Source organism: Vulpes lagopus, chromosome 7 (assembly GCF_018345385.1).
Source record: "Vulpes lagopus strain Blue_001 chromosome 7, ASM1834538v1, whole genome shotgun sequence".
Taxonomy (NCBI): domain Eukaryota; kingdom Metazoa; phylum Chordata; class Mammalia; order Carnivora; family Canidae; genus Vulpes; species Vulpes lagopus.
In genome coordinates, this window is record NC_054830.1 from 95,919,371 (window position 1) to 95,946,651 (window position 27,281).

Consider the following 27,281-nt stretch of genomic DNA (forward strand, 5'->3'; position numbering starts at 1 on the left):
AGCCTTTTTACCTTTAAAACAAAGCAAAAGGAAAAATTTAAACAGCAACAACAAAACCAGAAGCCTGCCCAAACAAACAAAAACAAAAAATATCCTTTGTTTTCTGAAAAATTTAGTGCTTTATAAAATGCAGAATGTAAACTTTGTACCTTCATTTTAAGTTTTAATGCTTTAAACTATTTTTTTTACATCTTTTGTGTAAAGGATACATATCCATTTGTATAGATCTGATTAAGCAAACTACAGAGAGTAAAAACTGTATGAAAAGCTGCCACTAAGAAAACATTTCATTAACATCTTGTAAGTCATTTTTTTCATTTGGTTGTACATGCAAATGTAGGGATGGGAATTAGTTGCATAAAATGATTATAGATACATGACTTGCTTTTTAAATTTCACTAAACTGTCTTATAGATACTTTTTATGTCTGTAAATCTAGATATCCATCATAATTTTTAATGGATTCCTAGTAAATCATTGTACCATAATTTATGTAATAGGTTCTTGGTTTGTGGATGTTGAGGTTGTCGCCAGTTCTTTTAAGAGGAGTGTAGCTTCAACATGAACACTCTAGTTTGCACTATATTCTTATTTCTGAAGATTCTTGAAAGAGATGTTGCTGGGGAGAGAGATAAAATTTTGCACACTTTATTTTTTTTTAATATTTTATTTATTCATGAGAATACGCACACAGACACACACACACACAGAGAACGAGAGAGAGAGAGAGAGAGAGAGAGAGAGAGAGGCAGAGACACAGGCAGAGGGAGAAGCAGGCTCCAGGCAGGGGCCTGACGTAGGACTCAATCCTGGGACTCCAGGATCATGCCCTGGGCTGAAGGCGGCGCTAAACCGCTGAGCCACCTAGGCTGCCTTTTTGCACACTTTAAAACAGGGGTTGGTAAACCTTTTTTATAAAGGTCTTGATAGTAAATATTTTAGGCAGCCATGTGGTGGTTTTTTTTTTTTTTTTTTTTTTTTTTTTGCCATGTGGTTTTTATAGCAACTAGCAACTCTGTCTCTGTAGCCACAATCATAGATGATATAAAGAAATAGCATAGCTATGTTTCAATTAAAATTTATTTACAAAAGTAGATCGCAGGGTAGCAGTTGGCCCATAGGCTGTAGTTGCCTATTTCTGGCTTGAAATAAAGGAGATACTGATTGGGGATGGAAATTTATTTTCAGTTGTCTGTAAGCCACTTTTATAGTGTCTTGGAAATGTGTTCCTATGTCAGGGCAGTGTAATGGGCCGATTACTTTCTTTCCAGGTACGTGTCAATCAATACATGTTTTAAAGGGCTTATAACAGGAGCTTTTCATACTTGCTTCTACTTCAAAGTCTAGTAAATTTTAAATTAAGAGGCTAAGTATGCCAGTATTTATTTTCTCGTTCTGTATTTCAGATTTCAGCATATGTTGACAACTTGTGAGGCAGAGAGAAATCTTGTACACCTCTATTGTAGAGAAAGTGTTGCACGTTTTCTCATCTCTGGAAGATTGCTTTGATGGTGTCAGGTTTTAGAGGTATCCTGAAGTAAGCTGGAAGGAAAGTCCAGCAAGAGAAGTATCATTTCCATAGAAACACACCACAAACCAACAAGGTGATGTTGAAGGAGTTACTGAACCTTTACAGGTTAAATTATACTCAGAAGAATGTTCTGTGCATAAATAGTAACCTCCATGCATCTTGAATTTCTATAAAATAGAAATTATTGGCCCTTACCTGCCTTAAGGGTGTTTGTTGAGGGTCTGATGGAATAAAGGCACAGTTAAAATCACTATATTTGTAGCATTGGCTTACTGGTGCCACTATGAATTTTAAGAGATTTATTTATTATTTATTTTGCATGTATTTGTTGGCTGTCTGCTGTGTGTGTAAAGCAGTGTAGTAGGGATTACGGGGGAATACAAAGAGACATAAGCTCCTTAAGGAAAGAAAAACATGTATTTACAGCCTAAAGTTGTATAGTAGGGAGATCCCTAAGGATGGTAGAACACTGGGGAGGAGACCTCTGCTGCCTCGGGGTATCAGAAAACTTTGTAGAAGTGACATTGGGAAAAACAAAGATTTTCAAAAGTATAATGCAGGAGAAGGTATTCTAGAAAGAGCAGCATGTAAACTGTGTCAAATTAGGAAAGTCCAAATCAGTATGCAAGAGACATCCAATAGTCTAATGAGACTGTCTTGTATTTGTCATGAAGAAGGAGGAAAAAATAAAGCTGGAAAGGCAAGGTAGAGAACTAGGGTCTGGAAGGAACTTTTAATTGGTAATTTGTGGGGAGCTCTAAACATCATCTAGGAGAATGTTTGACAATTGGAGTGGTGATATATGGCACTGGTTGGTGAGTATGAAATGATAAAGGTGGCATTATCACTTAAGGGTTATGGCAAAGGTCTGAGCATGTACTTCTTAGATATGATCTGGAAGGAGGGAAATCTGTGTGTGTGAGGAGGCAGTTGAAGAACTTGGAAGGGAAGAATGGAGGCTTTCAGTAAACCCATTTATTGGGTTTGGGAAATAAGGAGAAGGCTTTTAATCATGATCTGTGGTTCTGAGTCTTTGTTAATGGGATTAAGGTGGTAACATTGCAAAAGATAGCAAAGTCCGGGGAGAGCTGTAGTGAAGGTAAGATTTCAGTGAACCTGTTTGCTTTGCTTTTTTGCTCTAGTGGGAACTCGAAAGTACAGTACTAAAATTCACAGGAGAGGTAAGGAATAGGGAGGGATTTGGGAGCACTGTTTTCATATGGGTGGCCTGTGAAATTTGGGAAGAGCTTCACATCACCAGAAGAAAAGCCTATAGAGAGCAAATGATGTTTTACAGCATTGCTTACCATTAGGTAAGTTGATGACATATGTAGCTCTATCTTCAGGTAAGGCTACTAATGCCAAAAACAAACCAAAAGAAAATCATGTGTTTTATCATTTATAAAGCATTATTTTGTCTACTGAGCTGCATCCTTTAGCCTCTAAAGCCACTAGAATTTAGGAGTGAAATATGCTTGAAAAAATACTTTGTAAAATTTCCCAAGGAAAATTTAAGAAACTCTCTTTTACTTTCTCTTCTCATCACTTACTGAGACCCACAGTAACAAAGAGATGCTGCTGGTAGGAGGCATTTATATTTACTTTTCATCTCTCTGGTACAGAATACTGCAGCATTTCATTTTCCCTAGACCTCCTCCAGTTAGGATTAGTGTCCTTGGGATGGAATAGGGGCTGTGGTTAGCGAGAGGGTGGACAGTCTGTAGAAATCAACTTTGTATGTTGTACATTCTTTTTGCCTGGGATCCTTAACAGATTTGGAGAGGTATTGTACAATACACAGTATGACTTATGTTTGAATTGGGAAAGTTTTTACCGTATGGAACAGCAAGCCTCAATCTGCCTTCCCATTTCCTTTCTTATCATTACCTGTGTTCAAACTTTGCATGCAAAGAAAACCACGTTGATTCATTGATCTTCAGCATGCTACATTATGGACTTTGGCAGCATGGTAAAGGCTCCCTGGCTCTCCTGTTTACAGCAGTCGGAATTCCTCTGGTCTGTTGGTACAATTTGTGGCCTCCTTTAGCCTTACTCTTCATAGTGAGTTTAAGTCCTGTCAATTGGGGCAAAGGGCTAGTCCAGAGGAATCTCTATCTCTAGACAACCACTGTACATTAAATCCAGCTTAAGTGTTCTTTGTATTTTGTCTCTTGGTTTTATGTATGGCTACTAAAACTTTTTTCTAACCATAATTGGTTTAAGGTAGGGCCAAACACTTAATCCTGCTCAAGACTGTAAACATCTGTGTCATTCACATGCTTCCATTCCCTTTCCTTGATAGGGATGGAAACCAATACATTTGCTCATCGATGCAAGGTACCTGAGGCCATATTAATCTTTTCCAGCAGAGATATTACTTCTGGCATAGTCACTGCAATCAGGGCAACTCTTTGTTTGACTTTATTATTTCCCAGGATCAGGCATTTTTGTAAGGGCCAGAACTGGGTAACTTGAGACATTGAGTTTCTTGGGAGTAATATTTGTTTTCTTGCTCTCTGGCACATAACACATTCTTCTATCTTATGTCATCCCTCAGATTCCCTTTTCCACTTTCTCACATACATTTTTGTCTTTTGGTATTGTTAAATTTGGGAAGAAAAGAAACCCTTTTGTTGTGTCCCATTTTGTGCCTCTGATGAAGTAAGATCGAGTAAAATGCACCCATTTTCTCAAAAGTGAACTCCTTTCTAAAAAAAATGCCACCTCCTCAAAAAGAAAAAAAAAAAAAGAAAGAAAATTCAGTGGCTTGGTGATCATTACTTGAAATAGACTCTTTCCCCTCATTAGAGATAGTTACATTTATCCTCACTCTTGATCGCTGTGGAAAGGCAGGCTGAATGGAACAAACCCAGTGGCTGAGTTCGAGGTTACCAGGATCATTTTAAAGTACTTTTAGTTTAAATGCTGAAATTAATGTCTATCCTCAAATCATTTTCTTCTGATGTTTGCAGCATCTGTGGCGTTGGACAGACCACTGCTCAAGTGGCTTGCTTATTTTGGCTTTCCCTCTTAAGAGACTCCTTCTCTGGCATTCCATCTCTTCTTCAGAGTAAGATTTTGGGACATCTTGCAATTTATGCCCTGGTGTGTGCTGCTTTTTTTCCTTTACCATTGCCCACCCACCCTCTTTGGTAAGAGGCCTATATTTTCTAAAGCTAAGATACCATCTAGAGAGCTTTTGCCTTCCCAGTTCTTTTTTGATTTTCTCATTTATTTATGCTAGTGATTCTCAAACCTTAATGCTGTTCAGCATTACCTGACAGGCTTGCATAAACAAATGGATGAGCTCTACCCCTAGGTTTTGTCACATTGGGTCCCAGGTCTTTAGTGCCAAGCGCACTTCAGATGAGTTCCTAGGTAATGTTAATAATGTGCCTTGGCTGAGGAGTACACTTTGAACCACTGACCTAGAATGTTGGTTTTGTCTATCAGTTTGCTGTTTAACATGTTCAGCTTTTTGGGGGTTTTTTGTTTTTGTTTTTTAGTCCCCAAAGGGTAGAGATTCTTCACCTTTTATTGACCTATCTTCCTTGGAAGCTCCTTATTTTTTTAAAAGATTTTTATTTATTCATTCATGAGAGAGAGAGAGAGAGGCAGAGACATAGGCAGAAGAAGAAGCAGGTTCTCTGTGGGGAGCCTGATGCGGAATTTGATCCCAGGACCCCAGGATCATGCCCTAAGGCGAAGGCAGATGATGCTCAAGCACTGAACCACCCAGGTGCCCAAAGCTTCTTATTTTTAATTCATAGGTCAAACCACTAGCATGAAAGAAAACTCGAAAAATTACCTATGTTTTCATTGTGAAGGGCTTGGTTGGGGCAGGAATAGCAGTGTGAAATGTGCCACCTCATTCCTTCCACCAGTGAAGACTATAATGATCAGTCTCTCAGAGCTTAGACAAAGACTTTATGGTCTTTTTTAATTAACACAGCTTTCTAGGAAGTCTTTTGAAAGTTGATGACCTGGCCCCTGATGGAGACTAATTGAATAGATATTATTTTCTAGTTTCCCTAATTGCTTGTATTATTATTCCTATGTTACTAATGTTCACCAACTCCCCCAAAACCCCTTCCTTCTTTGTCTCAAACTTCTAGTTCTCATGGGAGTGTGCTGAGAGGGGTATGGGGTGATATCTGGGGAAGTATCTTTTACGTATACTGTGTCCCTGCTGTATGCTTAGTTAAGTGCTTTATCTGTGTCATCTCCTTCAGCCTAACTAACCTTAACACAGTAAAAATATAATTATTCCCATTTTATGGATACAGGAAACAAGGCTCTGAATTGGTACTTTACTGATAAGCTTTATAAGGTACTGCCTCTGGGGTTAAAATAGAGGTCTAACACCAAAGCCAGGGGAGTTTTTAATATTACCTGTCTTTAAAATAGTTAGAATTGAGCCTTGAGGGCAGAAAGAAACTTAACATGGGTATATAAGCATATATACTCGAAATTTAAGGGGCACCTGAGTGGCTCAGTTAGGCATCTGACTTTGGCTCAGGTTATGAACTCTGAGTCCTGGGATGGAGCCCTGTGTCAGGCTCCCTGCTCAGCAGGGAGTCTGCTTGTTCTTCTTTGTCTCCTCCCTAATCATGCTCACATGCTCTCTTCCTCTCCCTCTCTCAAATAAATAAATAAAATCTTTAAAAAAATATATATTTCACTTCATGTCACTTGTCAGGCTTGGCAATGTATATGCTTGTCAGCAATAGTCTGAGGTGTTCAATTTCTAGAATACTCAATTACAAGAATGATTGTAAACCAGTTGAAAATAATCAGATTTTGTACTTCTCTTTTTCAAGTATAAAGCTCATCCATAGCAAGTTACAAATAACTTCATTCACGTTTTCTTCAGTGCTAAAACCCATGTAAAACAAGAATTGGACAAATAAGCCAGTCTTCATGTGGTAAAAGGCTTTCTAGTAAAGCACTAGTGTGGTAGTTGAAAGAACTTTGTCTTAATTTCAAGTCCATTCAATTTATCAAATGTGGGGGAAGACTGTAGTGATGGACCTCAGTTTCCTTGTTTAAAAGGAGTATGATAGAAATTTTCTCCTTTCCTCCTACACATAAATACTATGTGTAAAGCCCTTTGAGGGCTCTAGAAGAAAGAGTCTATGTAATTTCAGTGTTATTCATGGTCCATCAGGCTCTGCAGGGTGTTACCAGGAAAGAGAGATTTTTTACTTCTATCCCACATTTCACAGAATAAAAATAAGGTATTGTTGTGTGTGGCTGTGAAAATCTCCTATAATTATACCTGCAGAGGTTGCTCCTGTCACAGAGCCGAGGGCCCTGGCTCACCCAAGAGGACCAGCTCCCGAGGCAGAAAGAGAGTGAACCCCAATTAAACAGTCCCTGGCTCTTGTGAGGTGGTGTGCCCACCCTGCACCCTGATGCAGTAATCATCTGTGTCTGTCAACCTGTTGAGTAGCAGAATCACTTCCTTGACCCTTCCCGCTCTTTCCTCTCTCACCTTGATCCTGTAGTTCCTTATTCTGGGATGACTCTAGAGAGGACTGTCCTGTGTCCTACACTGTTCCCGTATGATATATCTCTCATTATTGCCCTGTTCCTGTGGATACAACCATGCCTCATCTAAAGCCTCTATGAGAACAGGCATATTTCTGGCCATTCTGTATCGGGGAGACTGGATCAATAACATTCAGACTCACCAGTTCCTTTCTGATTGTTTAGCAGCGTTTTTATTCTTGAACTTTAGCTTCTGTATACTTGTCCCTTCTGAGGTTCAGTATGGGGTTCTGTGGCTGAAAAGGGTGAGGCCCAGGATTTTATCTTTAGTTAAATTGTAGCCTGAAAATTTAAGGTATATGTTATCTGCACATCCAGCAGCAGTTTATTTTCTTATGTTTTTTTTTTTTTTCAGTTTTTGTGTTCATTTACTTTGTAGCAATATTTAGTGTACATCTTCATCTTTATATGTTGGGTAATTAATTTCTTTTTTTTCCTCTGCTCTTTCTTACAAGAGCTCCTGACTAGCTTACTGCCAAATCTGTTTCACTTTAATGGTCTTCCTGAATTCTTTGTGTTATCTGAGTAATTTTTCCTCTTGCTGCTTGGCATTGTCTAGCAACTGAAATTAGGCTGAAGTTGTATCAGTACTTTTCTCCAGCTTGGAATGTGACAGATCTTATACCCAGCCATGTCCTCTGTCCTCTGAAGGAACTTTTTTTGGGTTCTCTCTCTCCCACTGTCTTTCTTAAAACAAATTTTGTCTTTTCACTCTTTTCCAAGTTTTTCATGGGTTCAGATAGTTCCCCACATCCCTGCACTGCTAGACTGCAGTCACCAAAACACATATACTTCAGAACTGATCCAGGCTTGTGGCCAGCCTAACTGAAGAGCCTTGAGCTGACATGGAAGTTAGTTTGTTTATTTAGGCTCTGACTTTATAGTGCCTATCAGGCAAATGGCTACCTGAATGTTTAATGTTTAAAAATAAAATAAAATTTCAAATGGGCCCTGACTCTGCAAGAAGCATCCCAGACTCTATAATCCTTTTCTTGGTAATGTGTCTCTATTCTGAAGTTATCATTCCTGTGTCTCTTTGTTTCTTCCTTTGGCCCTTTCCTTATAGACACCTCCTGCCTCATTCAGTTTCAGTTATTTTGAGTAGTAGCTCCCGTTGTGGGGCTTTTTCAATGTTCTTTTCAGAAGTCTGGCCCCTAACAGTTTTTATGTGTGATCTCAGTAAACAAAGACCTTGTGTGAGTGTGTGTGTGTGTGTGTGTGTGTGTGTGTGTGTGTAGGAAGCCTGCCATATTTCCTCCCTGCCCCACAGAAAATGTGTTTTCTGGAAGCCCTTTTGACACTGAAGTGAATGCCCACTGGCCCTCCCTTGCTGAATTCCCCTGAGAGAGGAGAAAGAGGGAAAGAGAGGGAGGCTTTTATACTTGTTGTCATATCTTTTGTTTCTGCTGATTATACACAAAGTAAGTTGTAAATAGCTCTCTCACACACCATGATTCCTTTGAGGTATGTCCTGGAGAGTAGATATGCACTCAGCTTGGACTTGCCCTGGGGATTCTAGAGGGTCCCTTTCAAGGCCTCCTACTTCCTATTATAGCAATAGCAGAATGAATTTAGATGAGTACTAGACAATTATTATCCCATGATTAAACCCGTGGCATACTGTCCAGAAATATTAGCCAATCAGTTTAGTACTTTTTGTTATTTTTAACTTAAAAACTTTGAAAGCAAAATATACTAAGATGCAAAAACAAATAAAAAATTAAAAAATCCCCTAGTCTTATTACTTTTCAGAGATAAATATCACTGTGAAATGTTTTGTGAAAATCAGTGTAGAGAACTTTGTTTTAAAGTATGGTGTCGGGGACTCCCGAGTGGCTCAGCGGTTGAGGCTCAGGGCATGGTCCTGGAGTCCCAGGATTGAGTCCCACATCAGGCTCCCTGAATGGAGCCTGCTTCTCCACCCTCTTTTTCTCTGCCTCTGTGTATTATGTGTGTGTCTCTTGTGAATAAATAAATAAAATCTTAAAAAAAATAAATATGGTGTTGAAAAAGGCACTAAACACTGAACATGAAGGAAAGCAGATAAAACTGGAGCTCTTCAAATCAATTTAAACTGTGCATTCCAAAAAAAACGGTGGTGAGGTACACACCATATTTTATTATCTTAATTTAAATTGGAGTGATGATAAGGGGCTGGACAATTTATCTTTGCTATATCTGTCAGTCATGTTTTTGATCGCTCTAGCTAGCTGTCTCACTATTGAGGCTTCTAAATCAAAAGTCCTAATTGTCTAGGTATGCAGAATTGTAACTAATTAGGTTATCAACTTATATATCATTTGTTTTTTTCCTGGTATATTTTGATGAATTAGGAAACATATATGTGGTTTCCCTTAATTTTTTTTCTTTATCTAGTATCGTCACGCAGTGTGGTAGGTGATGTGGGAGAGGATATCGTTAGTGAATCCAGTAGTACAACTGTGCAATTTTAAGCTTCAATTTCCTTTTTAAAACACAGGAGTCCAGGGATGCCTGGGTGACTCAGTGGTTGAGCATCTGCCTTTGCCTCAGGGCATGATCCCAGAGTCCAGGGATCAAGTCCTGCATCAGGCTCCCAGTAGGGAGTCTGCTTCTCCCTCTGCCTATGTCTCTGCCTCTCTCTGTGTATCTCTCATGAATAAATAAATAAATATATTTAAAAATAAAATACAGGATTTTATTTATATGGATCCTGATAGATGTTTTTTCCTTTTAGAAACCCTAGGATTCTAAGTTTGAGAGTGCTACCTCATGTCCCTAGTGCAGTTCTTTTCATGATTTGGATAGCTGAAACATTCTAGTAGCCTGGCACTGTTTCCTTCCAACTTATTCACAGACCTTTTTGTTTTCTTTCAGAAACTGTGCTAAGTGTCTGAGGTTATAATTGAGTGTAATTGCCATCTACTTTCTCCTTTCCTCTTGAGAGTGTTTATCAAATGCATTCTGGGGGATGGTATAAAAGAACTAGAAACTTAGTATTGGTGATACAGTCTAATAATATTAAGGTAAGTGGGAATTGTTTTGTGTACATAAAGTATTATTTACACTTGATTTGCAATATACATATTCTGGCTCATGAATGTGCTTTAATCAGTTAAGTAGTCTCGTTTATTGCAGTCTTTTGGAAGCTAGCAGGGATTGCTTTGATGTGGAATATTCCAAGAATATTTTTTTTCCTAGTTTTTCTGTTGCACTGTAGGGAGAATTACTGTTTCAGATCTCATTAGTGCCTCTCCATATGTTAACTGAAGGGTGGCATCAGCACCAGTCTATGTGTGCCACGACACCAGTGCACAGTATCTCTTCTCTGTGCTCCATGTCTTTCTCCTTCCTCAAGGTAGAGGATAGGCTCACATTATGTTGTCTAAGACCACAGAGCAAGTAGTAAGTCTTGATAACATATTTTCTCCACTTCCTTTGTCTTTTTTGTAATTTCTTTCATATGAAACATCAACAAATGCATCTAGAGTGGAAACCACTAAATGCAACTATTGCATGTTTTTAATTAACTTCTTTGAAATATATTCTCCATCTTCTCATTTCTTAAGTTTGAGCATTGTAACTTTCTCGTATGTTAATGTGAGCTCGTTACTTACCTACTTGAAGCCTTGGGTTTTTTTCATTTGTCAAATGGAAATGCTCATATCCCATAAGACTGATGAAAGGAAAAATCCACACTTAAGGTGCCCACATGGTGACTGGCACATTGCAGGTGCTCAGTAAATGTGACCTCTCTTACTTCCCCTCTTGGGCCCCACTGTGAAATTTGTAGGTGAAGAGTGGGTAAGTTCAAAGACAGATGATAATCTGTCCATGTCACTTTATGGACATAAGCTAGAAGAAAGAATGCAAAACTTAAAAAAATAGGAGCGGTGGTCCCAAAAATGTCTAAAGAGTTGACTGAGTGCTTTTTTTAAAAAAATATTTTATTTATTTATTCATGAAAGACAGAGAAAGAGACATAGACAGAGGGAGAAGCAGGCTCCCTGCCAGATCCCCAACAGGGATCATGCCCTGAGCCTAAGGCAGACGCTCAACCGCTGAGCCACCCAGGGGTCTTGACTGAGTGCTTTTTAAAAAAATATTAGTAATGCTCTCTGGTAAACTTGCAAAGTGGACTTTATTGAAAAATTTTTTAAATTTAGAGAAGTGAACTGATTCGTGGGTGGAAAGAAAGAGGAAAATATCTTCTAAGGCAGCACACACTTGGCTGAAAACTGATCTCAGCAAAGAAAATTGACTGGCACAGATGATCCTAAGTGGAGTTAAAGCACAGAACAGCAAAGGTGGGCTTTGATAGGGAAAGAAGACAGGTGGGTTGAAACTGATTGATGGATTATGATAAAGATAGTTGTATGATTAACAAAGATAGTATGTGTTTGGAAATAGTAGTGATTCAAAGAATTTTTTTAAAACGGAAAGCAGGGATCCCTGGGTGGCGCAGCGGTTTAGCACCTGCCTTTGGCCCAGGGCGCGATCCTGGAGACCCGGGATCAAATCCCACGTCGGGCTCCCGGTGCATGGAGCCTGCTTCTCCCTCTGCCTGTGTCTCTATCTCTCTCTCTCTCTTTCTCTGTGTGTGACTATCATAAATTAAAAAAAATTTAAAAAAAATAAATAAATAAAACGGAAAGCAGATTTAGATGGAATCTAAGTCCTTTAGTCTTTATTTAAAAAAAAAAATCTAAAATGAAGTAAGCAGGTGACAGTAGAGGCAATAATTTGGGATGAGATCGACTAATTAAGATAATTTAATTTTGAAAGAGAATCTTAGTGGCTTTCAGTGTAGAATTTTAGATATAGGGAACATTCTAAATTATAGCTGTTTTGTTATCATTTTCATTACTGGAACAGACATAAAATAAGCCTATTAAAATTTAGAGATAGTAAGTAAATATTGATAAAGTCTGTGCTAACCTATATACATGAATAGGAAAAATAAATTTGAACAGATATTTTAACAGTGGAAAGGAACTGTAGGCATTAGAGAATACAATGTTTTTCATTCTCACATAAGAAAATTAAGAGGGGAAAAATGTCACCAATATCAAGCAGAGATTCTATGTTTATGTTTCTTTTTCTCCTGTACTTTACCTCTCTCCTCCTCCCATCCAGACATATTCATTAAATGCCTACTTTGTGCTACATGCTGTGGATACAATGGGGAATAAAAGTTTTGTGGATCTTTTCTTTTTAGAATTTGCCTTCTGATAGTTAATAAAGTTGGTATATGATATAATATATTTGGCATACTGAGTGTCAAAACCCAATGAAGCCATGATGGCCTGTTTCATATCTGCTTCTGTCTGGATCAGATGTGTGTGTATGTAGTTCTTAGCAGCCTCCACACCCAGCATCTAACTTGGCCATATTCCCCTAGGTTCCAGTGGCATGTGCTGGCAGAGTGCTGGGTGCAGACTTTTGCCCAAACCTGGAGGAACCAGACCAGAGGCTGGAAGTCCAGGTTGGAGTCTTATTGCTTTATTAGTTGGGGGTGGTGTGACAGAAACAGTGATCCCTGAAGGCCATACAGATATATCAGTGCCATCAGGAGATGGACAACTGTTGAGACAGGTGTAAAAGAAGAATCAGGGTAACATGTATGCAATAAAAAGTCCTTTTCAGGATAAATTCTCTGTAACTGGAGATAATACATATATTCATTCAAGAAATGATATATATTGCAGTGGATAAGAACATGGTTTCTTGATAGCTGGCTGCCTAGGTTGACAAAAGTTATTATGAGACTTTTGGCAAAGTTACTCAACCAAACTGAGCTTTAGCTTTCCCATCTATAAAATGGAGACTTACCACCCAAGGTGATTATGAAGAGTAAATGTTCTAACATATAAACTAGTGCTTAGCATAGGCCCTCAGTAAAGACTAGCTCTTATCTTTAAAAATCGTTATCATGTGCTTGGTACTGTGCTAGGCACTAGAGACACATGGTGAGCAAGTCATGTTTCCTGCATTATGGTTTAGCTCAGGAGAACAGAAGCCATTCAACTGGGCATTGTAATAGAAAAGTATGATTTAATAAGTATCTTCCCTTTTCATGTCTGAGGAGATACGTCCTGTGACGTATCTAATACTAAGTTTATTAGCAAAGTGAAAGTATTTACTTGGAATTCAGTTCATGTTATGTGGTCTTGGGACATTAGAAGTAGTTTAGTGTATCACAGATAAAAAATAAAAATGTGACATCTTGTTTAAAGATATATCTCTACTTAATATGCCTTTTAATATTTAAGGAATGTGTGCGATACTAATGCAAAGATACTAGCTGAAGTTGTAATGTGAATGGTATCCCACAGATGAGTAAACACGTATTATTTTTTAGGACATGCATTTGGCATCATTTTCTAAATTTTCAGACTTACGGGATGAGCATGGTGAGCTTAGTTTTTTTTTTTTTAAAGATTTTATTTATTTATTCATGAGAGAGACATAGGCAGAGAGAAAGCAGGCTCCATTAAGGGAGCCCAACATGGGACTTGATCCCGGGACTCTAGGATCACGCCCTGCTCCGAAGGCAGGTGCCAAACCGCTGAGCCATGAGCTTAGTTTTAAAGCATTTTTACTGACTTAGATACCCTATGTGAGAGGAGAATAGTTATAAGAATTGACTTCACAGTTGCAGTGAAGGTGGAAGTGATGGTAGGAAGAGGTTTCAGTTTTTATGGTACTGGAGGGTCTACCATCTCCTGCACACCTGCTCTTGGCCTAGGGAAGACCACCTGAGTTCTGCTGTGCTGCAAGCTGGTACTGTCTGGGTGGTGTATGGCTACAGTATAACAGAAAAGCAGGTGTGACACATATGAGACATGGTCATGTATTTCCCAGTTTTAGAATCTTGTATGTGACACATAAATGCAGAGTGATGGAAGACTTTTCATGGAGAGTGGTCTGATCCTTGACCTCTTTGGGTAGGACAAGCTATGTTCTTCAAACACATCACCTGGAATGGTTTGTCATGGGTGGTTGTTGGATAATCTGTTTGTGAACCTTGAGTTATGAAGCAAAGAGTGATGTGTTTTGCAGATGTAACTGTGTGAAATAAAACTGAAAGAGACCAACAGAGCATATTATTATAACATAGCAAGAAAGAAGATGTATATTTACTAGTTTAAGTGAAACCCCGGTTGTAGGTAGTTAAACATTTGTAGAGTTGACAATTCAGCACAGTCCTTTGCAAAGAAGACCAAGCCCCTGGGCAGAGAAATGAGTCTCATTTTATTGGACTCCTCCTCTTGCAACACCATTTTGGCAGACCCAGTGGAAAGGTTGAATCTGTTCAAAAAGTCAAATGTGGCGAATTGGTACATTAACTGGGACCCATTTGAACATTTCCTTCTCGTTTTCCTCTTCCTTTCTAAATATGACTTCCATACATTTTAATGATACCTGGTACATATCCACATTATGTCATTCATAAAAAAAAAAACCTGACAATATGTTCTTCACCAGCTAACAATTTCAGGAATAGTTTTTAGCTTAGAGTCCTTTCATTCTTGCCATGGCATGTATTCTGGTCTTTTTTTTTTTTCCTAAGGAATGAGCCATTTTTTAGTTTTTAGTTTAATTCCGCACTCCAGGGAATTCACTATAGGATTTGCCAGAGGCATCTACTTTTTCCTGCTTGATTTTCAGGCTGTCCCCCAGGGCCATGTTATAACCACTAGAGGATTTGCTGTTTGGCCTCTTGATTCTGAGAATAACCTCTTGTATACCTTGATTTAGGAGCAGTAGTTTGTTTATATCCTTTCCTATGAAGGGGTTTCATTTAGACATAGCAACCATATCTGATTTACTTTTCTATTTTAGCTGACATAATTTCTCATGACTGATGGAGTCCCTTTCTGTTCTTATTTTTTTCCTTTTCACTTTTTTTCTATCACTAAAATTTCAGATGGCTTAGCAACTTTATTACTTAATAATCCCAAGATCCCTGACACTCTTTCATGAACATATCTTTGGTTTTGAATGGCTGTTATCCTGGAAGTCTGTGTCTGACTTGACTTTTGCAAGCGTATCTGCTGGATTTTTGTGTTATATGCTTGATTTAGAGAAGTAGCTGGAAATCAAGACTTTGATTCACTGTCTAATTTTGTTGATTTTTCTCAGTGGTTTTTGAAGTGAATATGAAACTGTGTACTTTCTTTAGATTGGGAGGTTGACTGATGTATATTAGCAAAACATTGTGCTGTTATATAATTATTTTTTAGGAAGTGGTTATTCTAGTTTAGACTTCCCTTAATTGCTGTTAAATATTATACTTTCAGTCAGAGAAAAGTTATTTTTTGAGTCTAACTGTGCCTTCTCCTGTATTAAGTTGTTACAATTAACACAACACAGTTCCTTTCTTGGTTGGGAATTCAAGAAGTGGGGTTGACTTGATATTTTTCATCACTAAAATGCTTAAAAATTAGAGTAAATAATGAACCAATATTTCAGTACCAGATAGACACAATTTACTGTGGTGTTTCATAAACCACAGACTCCTTTCTTCTGTGAATGCGTGAAGGATCACTTTTTTTCCCAGACTTACTGGGGTGCAAGTGTAAATTTCCATAAAATTTAAATGAGGTGCTTCCTGTAATTAATGAACAATTGTGGCTGCTCTCTAGTCTGCATTGTAATTAACCGTGATCAGGCTTGTTTAGTGATGACACTGTTCCTGTAATAATTTGACAAGCTACTGTGAATTTGCCAGGTTATTAAACAACCTGCAGCATTCACTTACGGAATCACGGGGATGAGCTTGGCGGCTGCTGCTAGTTAAATACAGCACAAGGGTGAATGAAAGCTGCTTATTGAAGTCTATCGATCACCATGACCAGATTTAAATTCCCGTGATTTTAGAAAAGTTAATTAATTTTGTGTGGGTTGTCTTGAAAACTTTTTAATTGCATAATAAATCTGCTAGGGCAAAGCTGGTCATTTTTATGAACTCATAATGAAGCCAGCACATTTCTATATTCTTATCACCAGTATGGAATAAATAGAATTTGAAGTTTCTCCTTCCCACCCTATTAAACAGGTATAATTATTTAGAAAACAACAACAAACTGTTTCCAAATTCATTCACAACATTCCTCACATACAAGTTCACTCTGTGTGTGTGTGTGTGTGTGTGTGTATGTGTGAGAGAGAGAGAGAGAAAGAAAGAAAGAAAAAAAAACAGCAGATGACCTTGTGCTAAACACAGTCATGTTGCAGGTAAAGTGAGCCATCCAAGTACACTGGTAGCCTTACCTCCATGGTCACTAGTGCACCCGCCTTCCCCAACCCCCTTTCAGGTTAAGAACTGTTCAAAACGTTACTGTCTAGTTACTGTGGTGTCTTTCATTCAGATTCTGTTTATTGACTAAACCACAAGGATTCCTGCCCAAAGTACCAGGCGGTCTATGCTTCACTGATTTTGATTTTCTAACATCAGCCCTGGGGTTTATTTGAAAAATGTACATACACTGCAGCTTTAACAAGTCAAGTGACTGCATGTTTTTGACCACGGAGTTGAGTATATCTGAAGATCATTAAATGTAGGGGGGGAGTAGAGGGGTGGAGAATAAGTGTAGTAGTCATTGTACCATTGCAGAATATATGTGTGTGTGTGTGTGTGTGTGTGACACATGGTTTTTGTCTTTTCATCTTCTCCAAGAGCCAGAAAGTTTCCTGCCGTTCTCTTTCCAGCTATTGACAAATGATTGCCAGATGTGAGATCTTTGCAGTGCTCTCTGCCTCAGCAAACCTGCAGCGATGGGATATTTGATTCTCCCTTGCCCATTTCATCTCCTTTCCACATCTGCCAGGGACACACAAGCAATACATCCCTACATGAGAGTTTAAAGTTTATTCAACTCCTTTTTCCCTCCAATACAGTGTTTGGAGACAACAGAATGAGGTCCATATGACTGTCTCCCAACTTCACTGTATGAAATTAGTTGTTTATTTTACTTATCTACCTCTTAGTAATTGAACTATTTCATTTTAGTTTCGGTCCATGGAAAATTTGATGCAACTCTAGGAGTGCTGAGAGTTTCCTATTGTTGTCTGCTTGCTGCAAGTATGCCATCATCTCGACTCCTCTGATCGCCTCGATTCTGATACAGACTAGACTGTTGGTTTCATAGAACTTCCTAGGAAAGCAATTTTAATAAACAACTGTCAAAATATTAAGTGTAGCATGTCTGTAAAATTCAGTAGGCATTTAAGATTAAAAGAGCCTTCTATGAGGGGGAAAATTCAACTTGTTTGGCTTGATTAGCTTACCCTGTATTTCTGTCCATTGTCAAAGTTGATATGAATGAGCTTCTAATTTTAATCCCAAATAGTTTATAAAAGAGAAAGTACACTGAGTTTGGAGGCATCTGAAAATTAGTCTGTGTAGGCCACACACATAATCACTTAACATGCACAGAAGCCTTTTGCATCTGCTTGGAATCTGTATTGATACTGATTTTTTTTCTCATCTTAGTTTGAAGATATTTTCCAAAATGCTCTTATAGCTTATGTTCATACTATAGGGTGGGCTGACACAGGTGGCCTTTCAGTTTTCCTATTACACTTTTTGGCAAAGAAAGAGGCCCCTTATTCCCTGAATAAGATCAGCTTTTTTTTTTTTTTAACATTTAAAAAATAATCCATAAAATGTCTGCCACATGTTCTCTAGTTGATGGAAATGCTTTCCAAATTGGAGCTGTAATGTTGGATTCTTAATGTATCAGTGCTAGTATGTTTACTGTTTCTGCTACCCTGTTAGCTACTATTAGCTATCTGTGGTTATATGAATTTATATTTTTTTGTGTATGTAAAATGATAAACATAAGATAATTACTATTTCTAAATTTCATACTGAAGAAAAATTTTGGTTTTGTTAAGAAAAGAAGTAAATGGCTTTGCCTATTATCAGAATCAAAATAAGAAAGTGTGAAGTCTATTTTTCAGTATATTCTTTAAAAAATATAACGAAACAACAAATAAAACCTAACAAGGATAAAAAAAGCCAGCAGCCCCTGAAATGAATAAAGCCTAAGAAAAGTAGGTAAATCAAAGTCATCAAAATGTTTATGTGAAATGTATGTAACTTTTTTGCATATCCATCTTATTATATACCACCATAAAGTTTTAAGAAGAGGCGAAACTGTTAACCACAAGTTCCCAAAACGTTGTATGTTTCAAGTGGATTTATCTGTTGAATAGGATAGAAGAAAATTATAGCTGAAGATATAATCCATTCAGAGTGTTTGCTCTCAAAAACAACATGATGATTATGGTGAGGGTGATAAGTTTAAATAACAAACCAAAAAGGATCCATGTGGAAAAGTTTATATTTTTATTGTCCTTTGACATTCCCTGGGGACTGATGCCATGTTAGGTACTCAGTGGATGCCAGGGGTTGGGAAGGTGGATGAAGAGCTCTTTCATAAAACAACAAGGTTAGGAACTCCTGTGGCAGGAGCCAAGTTCCTCCGAGTGTAGATCACTTCACATAATTTGCCTTTGCTAATGCATTTGCTGGTTTCTCATGCCTTCCTGCTTTTTCCTCAACATGGTTACTCTGGGAGGCAGAGAGGTGCTAAGCAATGGAGGTGTCATCCGGCCTGTGTACCTAGGGAACGTCCTTCAGAGGACGACTTGTCACCAGCCGTCAAAGAAGAGAGTGGCTTTGTGGTCTCTGAACATCTGGCAGCGCTGCACAGGAAGCTGAGGGGGTGTCATTAATTGTGATGAAATAATTTAAACCATCAGGAATAAATGAGGCTGTTAAGCTAAGTTCAGATTCCATTTGCCATGCACATGTGTCTAGCAGCCTGTGTGCAGTTAAAAAAATTGAATTATATTAGCTCATGAGTAGAAGTGAAACAGATACTGTAAATGAAACAAGTTGCTATGTAGTGATGACATCTTGTTGAACCACTTCACAGAGTAACAGTTTGTAGGATCAGTATATTAAAAGTGGTATGTTATTTAATGAATTTTTATATAAAAGCATTCTTATTGAGGGATAGAGTAAGGACCAATAGTTTATTGGAATTCAGGGTGGGTAGGTGAATGGGAAGAAAAAGGCAAGCCATCAGGTCAAGGTGGTTTGGGTAGGTGGGATTCTTAGCCTGCTAAGCCAAACTGGATTGATGCATAGCTCACCTTTCTATAGATAGATCTGGCTTTGGGTACAATATTCAGTGCAATTGCTCTATATACATACTCTTGGCAGGACAGTTTTTTTCTGATAACCAACTTGGGACGTTCGTTTGAGAGCTTCTGACTCTTTGGGCACATCTACATTGTTTTCTTGAGAATAAGGACAACTATCTTTGGCGATAGATTATTTCTCAAGCAAATGGACATATTTTCAAGGCTTTGCACAATCACGAACACTAATTTCAAATGTAATTTCCAAGTACTGTGGAAAGAGGCGGCCTTAATTTCTTTACAAAGGAAAGACTGTCAGGTTTGGAATGTTGGGCCATCTCTGAGGTTTTGAGCACTAAACTGAGCAATGGTTTGTACATTCCAAAGTACATTTCTAAAATAAAAGTCATTCCTTTGTTTGCAGAGTTTGCAGAGTTTTCAAACTTGAATTTTTATTTAAAAATAAACACAGGATTTTGAAAAATAAAACGAGACTGTGTAGATACAGAAAGCATTTTTAAAAACCACCAGAGAGGTAATCCCTCTGTCACATAGAGGCGATGGTCCAGAGTTCCAGCAAGCCTTGGACAAGAATCATTTTACTACAAACGTCTTACCCTCCTTTGTTCTATCATTCCCCTCTTTACCTTACTACCTTTCTCTTTTCCTTCTTGTGTGCCTCCTTCTTTTTTCTTCTCCATTTTCTCTTTCCTTTCTATTATCCTTTTAATTTTTGTTCTTTTATATTTCTCTTCACAACCTATTTCTTTCATAAAAGTGGACTACAGTTCTGTTTTCATTTATAGCCCTAGTTTTTCTGCCAGTAGTTAAAAGATTAATATCTACAGCTACTTAAATTGTAAGATTAAAATTTTTAGGTTGCATTTTTACATAAATTTGTATGAACATTGGTAGATTTTTTTTAAGGAATGTGAATGGACCTTGATTAATTTTTTTTTATGAAAAGGGAATGCAGAATATTCAGTAAATCATCCCTTTCCCTGGACTTTTGAGTGGAATTGATGAAAGCCAGAAATCTGTGGCTCCCACTTACCATTTTCCTTCTTACGCTGACATGAGCTCAGCATTCAAATCAAATAGAGTTTCTTGACATCTAATAGAGCAACCAGTAGTTAGGAGATTGCTTCTCTGTGTTTTGATCTTTGGATTTCATTTTATTGATGAAAAATAACAGGAAGATTTGAGTTCTTCAGGCCTATGTTCTTGGCATTGTGGGAAGGATTGAAGGGTTGTGTATGTGCATGAGGCACAGTGTCTAGCACAGAGCAAGTAGTGAATGTATTATTATGATATAAATGTATTTTACTAGCTTCTGGTGGCTAAGATAAAAATTAGGAAGAATTTTTTTTCCTGAAAATTTCACATACCTCAACCATTTAAAGATACTCACTTTTAAATAAAGTTTTATAATTTTTTTCTATAATAAGGAATCCAAGGTGAACACAGGGAGTTCTTTGTGGTTTTGTTTGTTTGTTTGTTTGTTTGTTTTGAACAAAATACCTGTGCTTTTCTTTCTTTACATGGAAGAAATCACTGCATTCTGTAGTGCATTTTTGTGTTTCTCAAAACAAATAATTTTCCAACAAAGCAAATGATAGTATACTTAGTAGTTGCTTGTTTTCTTTTGCAGGAGTCTTAGTAAATATTAATAGATAAAAAACAGTTTCATGAGCTTAAATTCCATCCTCCCTTTTTTAATTTTGGCGGAGTATGGACTCGATGACCCTACATATTTTTAGGACCTTTTTAAAATTTTTTCTACTGCCGTTTTACTATTACTCTCTGCTTAAGTGTCATTAAATTCATAGATCGTGTATCTTGAGTTCTATGTATCTTGATTGATGGGCCTGAGAACATACCTACATTCTGCATTCTCTCTCAAAACCACTGGATGAGAGAATGTTATCTAGATTTTAGATAACCAGCTTAACTAAGTTCATGTTGGGAACTGTCAGTATGAATATAAGAAACGTTGAGTAAGATGCTTATTTTTATTTTATGTAAGTTCTTATGTCTTAACAGCTCTGTAGGTGCCTTGTAGAAGGTGGGAAAATGATAGAAAAATAGGAAGTATTTTAATTCTTGGCTTGAATAGAGTTTTATGTCTGTGTCAGAATGTGTGCATATATATGGATTTTGTATATACATGAAATGTATATCATTACAAATAGCTAGTGATACTGTTTGAATATTTTGGATTAGTCATAACGAGTAACACTACATAAATGAGGATTTTTGTTGAAAACACATAGTCTACTATTCTTCCACCTGCAAAAGAAAGGAAAAACCTTCTGTTAGGGTAGATAATGGAATCTCAATCTGTGTGTGAGATTCTTTAGGACTCAGTATATTTTTCATATGATTTCATAATTCAAACCTTGGAATTATCTGAATTATTTATATAATTTAATGTCTTCATTTTACACATTTGGAAACCAAGGCCGAGAAGTTTAAGAAAAACTAAACCCAAATTACATCGTTAGCAAAACATTCTCCTTTCTCAATACATTGGAGCCTTGAAGATATTTACTGGTTTTTATTTCCTTAAGAGTTTGTAAGCATTATATAGTTCTTTTCTTACCACAAAATTATTTGATTGTGTCCCTTGTTCTAGATCATCTGAGTGAGCATTAAGAATGCCAGGAGGCTACATTTTTAGGCACCACAGTAATGATGTTAGCAGATTCCCTCATGAAAGCAGCAGATCCTTCTGCCTGATGCAGGAAGTCTGCTAACTTGATGCTAAGAAATGAGATGTTTGGGTCTGGCTTTTTTTCTTTTATTTTCTTGCATGAGGTTAGGGTAGAAGTTAGGTGTTTGACAAAAGCTAGCTCTTGAACATTAAGAGGTGGAAATAGTTCCATCTAAATAATCCCTGTTTCAAGAAGAGAAGTGCCAGGACAGACATCTGAAGAATAGAATTACTTGTGCTTGCTTCAGCAGCACATATACTGAAGAATGGAATTACTCAAGAATGTGTTACTTTTTAATGTTCAATACTTGCCAGTGGAGTTTCATGGAGCACAGAGGCAGACCAAGTTCCCTTGAATTTATGTTTTTTTTTTTTTAAGATTGTATTCATTTATTCAGGAGAGACACATGGAAAGAGGCAGAGATACAGGCAGAGGGAGAAGCAGGCTCCCTGTAGGGATCCCAACATGGGACCTGATCCCAGGAAACTGAGATCATTCCCTGAGCCGAAGGGAGATGCTCAACCACTGATCCACCCAGGCATCCCAAATTTATAATTTTTATAAAAAACATCTTTAAATACTTTTTTGAGTATGGTACTGTGTTTGTGTTCTATTAAAAGTGAGCTGAATAGACAGCATCTCTGCTCTAGAAGTGTATAATCAAAAACAAATAATGTAGCTGTCATCTGTTATTATATTAACATCCTACAAATAAACATTGATCCAATACATAAATAAAAGTTTTATATCAAAGACAAGTAAAAACCTTTTTGCTTGTCCAATTAAATAAGTAAATAGACATCCTCATCCCCATACTGAAAGTATCCATGGATGTTGTAAAATGACTAAACTGGAATAATCCTGACACCAAGATAATCCTTTTATATTATTATTCTTAAGGGTTTTCAAAGAGTGCTAGCATTACCATGATGTCACTGATAGCTTATTGTAAGTGGGTCTGGACTCATACAAACTATTTTTATCATTCTGGTTGAATTTTCCTCCCTTTCTAAAATTCTCTTATTTCTAACTGTTGACTGGTAGTACTTACTATTCTAAACCAGCATCCTGAAGTTGACTTTTAAAAATTTATCCAAGTCCCTGATGTTAGTAGGAATGATTTTTTTGAACTAGCCTTTTTTCTCCCTTTAAATCACAAGAAACTTCATGAAAACAAATATAGGAGCTTAAGATTGATGCTATAACAAGATGAAGTTATATATCCAAAAGTTTTTGAGGGGAATATTGGTAAAAAGAGGTAAGTTATAACTTTGGAATAGATCTGGTTTTAAATTTGAGTAAAGCCAGACTAATTAAAATTAAACACATAAATGTTGGCAGGGAGAGATAGGCATTGAGTTTGATAAAATGTTTTCTTTTTGCAAGCTTCAATTTTAATGCAGGGTATTTTAACAGTCACTTCATTTTTGAAGTGTGAACATTGGGAAGTCTAAACATAAACCCATCTTAAAGTTCAAAATGTTAAAAAAATAGCTATCCCTATCCCAGTGTAGGTGTCTGTGTAAATTAAAGCATGTGGATGCATAAATTAATTAAAAGAACAGTTACTGATATAATCAAACTTATTTGGTACACTGATGAAATGAGCATTGTTTATAAGATTATCTTGTTATTTAATCTCTTCTATATAAACCTGGCTGGTTAGCATTATGAAGTAATAATACAATTAATGTGATGATGGTATACTTTTTCTTGGTACAGGCCTGATCCTGCAAGCCTTTCTTGACTGGGATTTGTGTATATAGAGGGCCATAAGAACTGGAAATTTTAATTAGCAAGAATGTTCCTCCTCTCCTCCGCCAGTTGTGTGCTGTTCACTTTATTCTTTTTGAACCACTCATCTACTGACCCCAGAAGAAAAAACTGCCTTCAGATATTATTTTCTCAAAACTGTGCAGAGTTCATTATGAAAGTTACCTGCTATCTTCTAGCTATATGCGCTGTGCCACTGGGTCTCAAATAAAGAGAAAGTTTTACTTATAAATGAAGCCATTAGGAATTTCTTGAATAAACAAAGTTTTTTTTCTTTGATGTGCAAAGGAATTTTGCTTATAACTCCTAGTCATATAAGTCCATGTCTAACACATGCAAGGACATTCATTATCTTCCATGTGAAAGAGAAAGCACTCCTGTTAGCTAGGGAGCAGAAAACAGAAACACTTAAAAAAAATAAACAGAATCCTAGTGCAAAAGAAAATTGTTAGTGTCAGTAGCTAGTACTTGATTCAGGACTTTTGCTGGTATTTTTTTTTTAAGATTTTATTTATTTATTCATGAGAGGCAGATAGTGGGGGTGGGGGTGGGGGAGGCACAAAGACACAGGCAGAGGGAGAAGCAGGATTCATGCAGGTAGCCTGACATGGGACTTGATCCTGGGTCTCCAGGATCATGCCCTGGGCTGAAGGCAGTGCTAAACCGCTGAGCCACCTGGGCTGCCCTTTTGCTGGTGTTTTTGCCCTTTTTTTTCCTGCCTGCTTTCCTCATCCCCATCTCCCTTACTCCATGAGGTTGTTTTCTTTATGTCCCCAGATGAAAATTTTGCTTTTGGGAAACTGAATCAAAGGTGTGTATTTTATTGGTTTTGCTCTTAGATTGCTTAACTACTTCATGGCATTCTTCTTTTCTTTCACCTGAATTTGGTAGTAGTGTCTAATAATTTAAGGACTTGTAGAAAAACAAATGTTACAGGTAATTCCCTCTTGATTTACTTTTATGAATGGAGCCTGATGAGTGATAATTGTTGTTACTCCCTAATCTCATCTAGAGAATGGATTTATTAGAACATTGTCCTTTTAGGATTATACACAGGGCAGTTATGAATGTATATAATGAAGTCTTAATTATGATTTTATTTTGTCCTAAACAATCAGGATTTTGTTTTCCCTTTTTCTCTGTGTTGATGTTAAACATTTCCAAATTGACAAATCAGATATTTAGATACATTATTTTAAAGATTTTTTTCTGGTCTTCACATGAGTGCCACAGATACCTCTGTTTCAAAGGTGATTATCTGTGATGCCGTAGCAACATCCCTGGCTGTTAGCAGAATATGTATTATTTCTGTGGTTTTGTGAATCAGTAACCACTAAAAGATTTCAGACCAATCATCTATGAATGATTTGTTCAGAATGTCCTTAATGAGAGAAACTGTGGCGCAAGACAACCTCACGATACATGTAAGGATACTTTTTCAGTTACACTTGGCTCTGTTCTGGATTATGCAACTTGGATTTTCAGTCACTGTTGTACTATGCAGACGTATTTGATGGAGTTTGGGTCTGTTTCCTGGGAGCCTTGCAGGACACTACTTGTCAAACTAGTATTGAAATCAGGGGATCTCTGACTGGAGCCAAGCATATGGTGGGACAGGAAGCTTTCTGGGTTGAAGAGGTGACTAACAGTGAGTTTACTGCTTTTCTCTGCTCACTTATGAGAGCCTGCTTCTCAGATCTGATAAGGAAGTAGGTTTCAAAGATTTGAGAAAACAATATGAGGCTACACATTCTATTTCTAACTGGGAGTGATACATATGACCAGAGCATATAAGGAGCTCTGGGGTATAGTCTGGCTTTCTGTCAAATAGAAGCTCTAGTAGTAAAAGTAAAGGGCTATAAGTTGTGCCCTTTGGAGTTTTTCTGAGTATGGCTCTTCCATGGGCTGCCTCTTCTTCTAAATGGGAAGATTTAGCCTTCTAGGTCTTCTAAGTGCTTTTCTGGTTTCTCTCCTTTCATCATTTATCTTTTCTTTTTTTCTGTGAATTATGTCATTGTCTTATCTCTTCCTGTATTTTGGTACATTCAGATATTATTTCATTTATACATTTTAGAATCTTTTGAAGAGCTGACTTAACCTAGGTCCTCCTGCAAACAGATCACGAGACATTGACTTACAGGAAGGTACTTTTTTAAAGTAGATTCCAGAGTAAGAATGAAGGACCATGGGAAACCAATACAAAGATGAATTATTAAAGTGATCGGTACTACTCCTAATGGGTACTCCTTCTCACTGGGGCCTTTGGAGACCCCTTATGAAATACATCTCCCCACAAAATAAAAGGGGGAAATGTTTACCCATTGATTCATTCTTAGTTGATCCTTGTTGTCCTTTGAGCATTAACTCCCCACACTTCTAATTTATGCATATAAATCTTCTTCCACATTGTTAGGAAGCAGGATGCACATGAGGCAAACTCAGTCAGATGTTACTTAGCTATAAAGGGGGAAAGTTAGGTATTGTGGCTGGATTAAGAGGTGAGACAGGAAGGGTTTTGATAATGGAGAGATGGAGCCCACCATAGGGACTGAAATGTTGTTTTTCCTATGGATCTGAAAGAAAGCCTTGGATGCTTTGGCGTATTTGCTCTCCTGAATCCCTCATTTGTTGGAGTGTGCTTCCTGCATGAGTTCAGTCAGATGTGCCTGTACCTTAACTTTGTTATTTGAAAGGACTTTGGCATTTTTCTTAATAATTTTATATTGGAAATTCTTGGAAATACTTGGAAAATTGGTCAGACCAAAGTATCTGGAATGTGTAATGCATTTCCTTTTCATGGACACAGGTCCACTGCTTTATCCACATTGAAGCACAAAACATTTAGAAGCGTTATCTCAATTATATTCCATTGTCCTTGATTTTGGAATGGGGGAAAGTTGTTAACTGTTTTTGCTACTGTTAATATTCTTCTAAAAAGTTATTTAGAAGAATTTTGTCACAGGGTTATTTCAGCCCCTTCAGATCTTCAAAAACGAAGGCCCAGATCCTCACCACATTTTTCCAAAGGACCCAGGAACCCAATAGGTATGTAGTTCATGCTTCTATTAAACCATGACATCTGATAGATTAATGAAGATTTAGGGAAGAGTGTAAGGAAAAACTAAAAAGTAGTCCTCAGTGAGATTGAAACATTATGCACGTCTTCAGCACTTACATGACAGAAGAATCTGTTTCAGAAATCAACTTTTAACAAAAGCAGTTGAGTTACACAATTATTTATTATATGTGCTCTTTTTTATTGTAGTTATGTATTTTTATTGGAGTCATGGTCCAAAAATTATAAGGTTAACTATTATCATGACTCATGCAGAGGGTATGAAACATCAAAGTTTCCTACCATCCAGTCTGTAGAGCCTTTTGCTTCTTATAAGTGGATGAACTGATTTTATTTATAAAAGATTTTATTTATTTATTCGTGAGAGACAGACGGAGAGAGAGAGAGAGAGAGAGAGAGAGAGAGAGGCAGAGACACAGGCAGAGAGAGAAGCAGGCTCCATACAGGGAGCCTGACGTGGGACTCGATACTGGGTCTCCAGGATCACTCCCTGGGCTGAAGG

At 37.4% G+C, this 27,281-nt stretch overlaps 1 protein-coding gene across 13 annotated transcripts in view; it reads left to right on the plus strand.

Moving 5' to 3' along the window:
• The window catches only part of BNC2 (basonuclin 2), a 443,558-nt gene that overhangs the window by 177,604 nt on the left and 238,673 nt on the right, over positions 1 to 27,281 (plus strand). For 11 of the 13 annotated variants that reach the window (XM_041761505.1, XM_041761503.1, XM_041761507.1 and 8 more), the window contains one exon: positions 12,462 to 12,545. The exons of the other annotated variants lie outside the window; for them this stretch is intronic. In XM_041761505.1, coding sequence (XP_041617439.1) covers positions 12,462 to 12,545 — 84 coding nt within the window. The remainder of the gene's footprint in view (positions 1 to 12,461; positions 12,546 to 27,281) is intronic. 13 annotated transcript variants of the gene reach the window in all.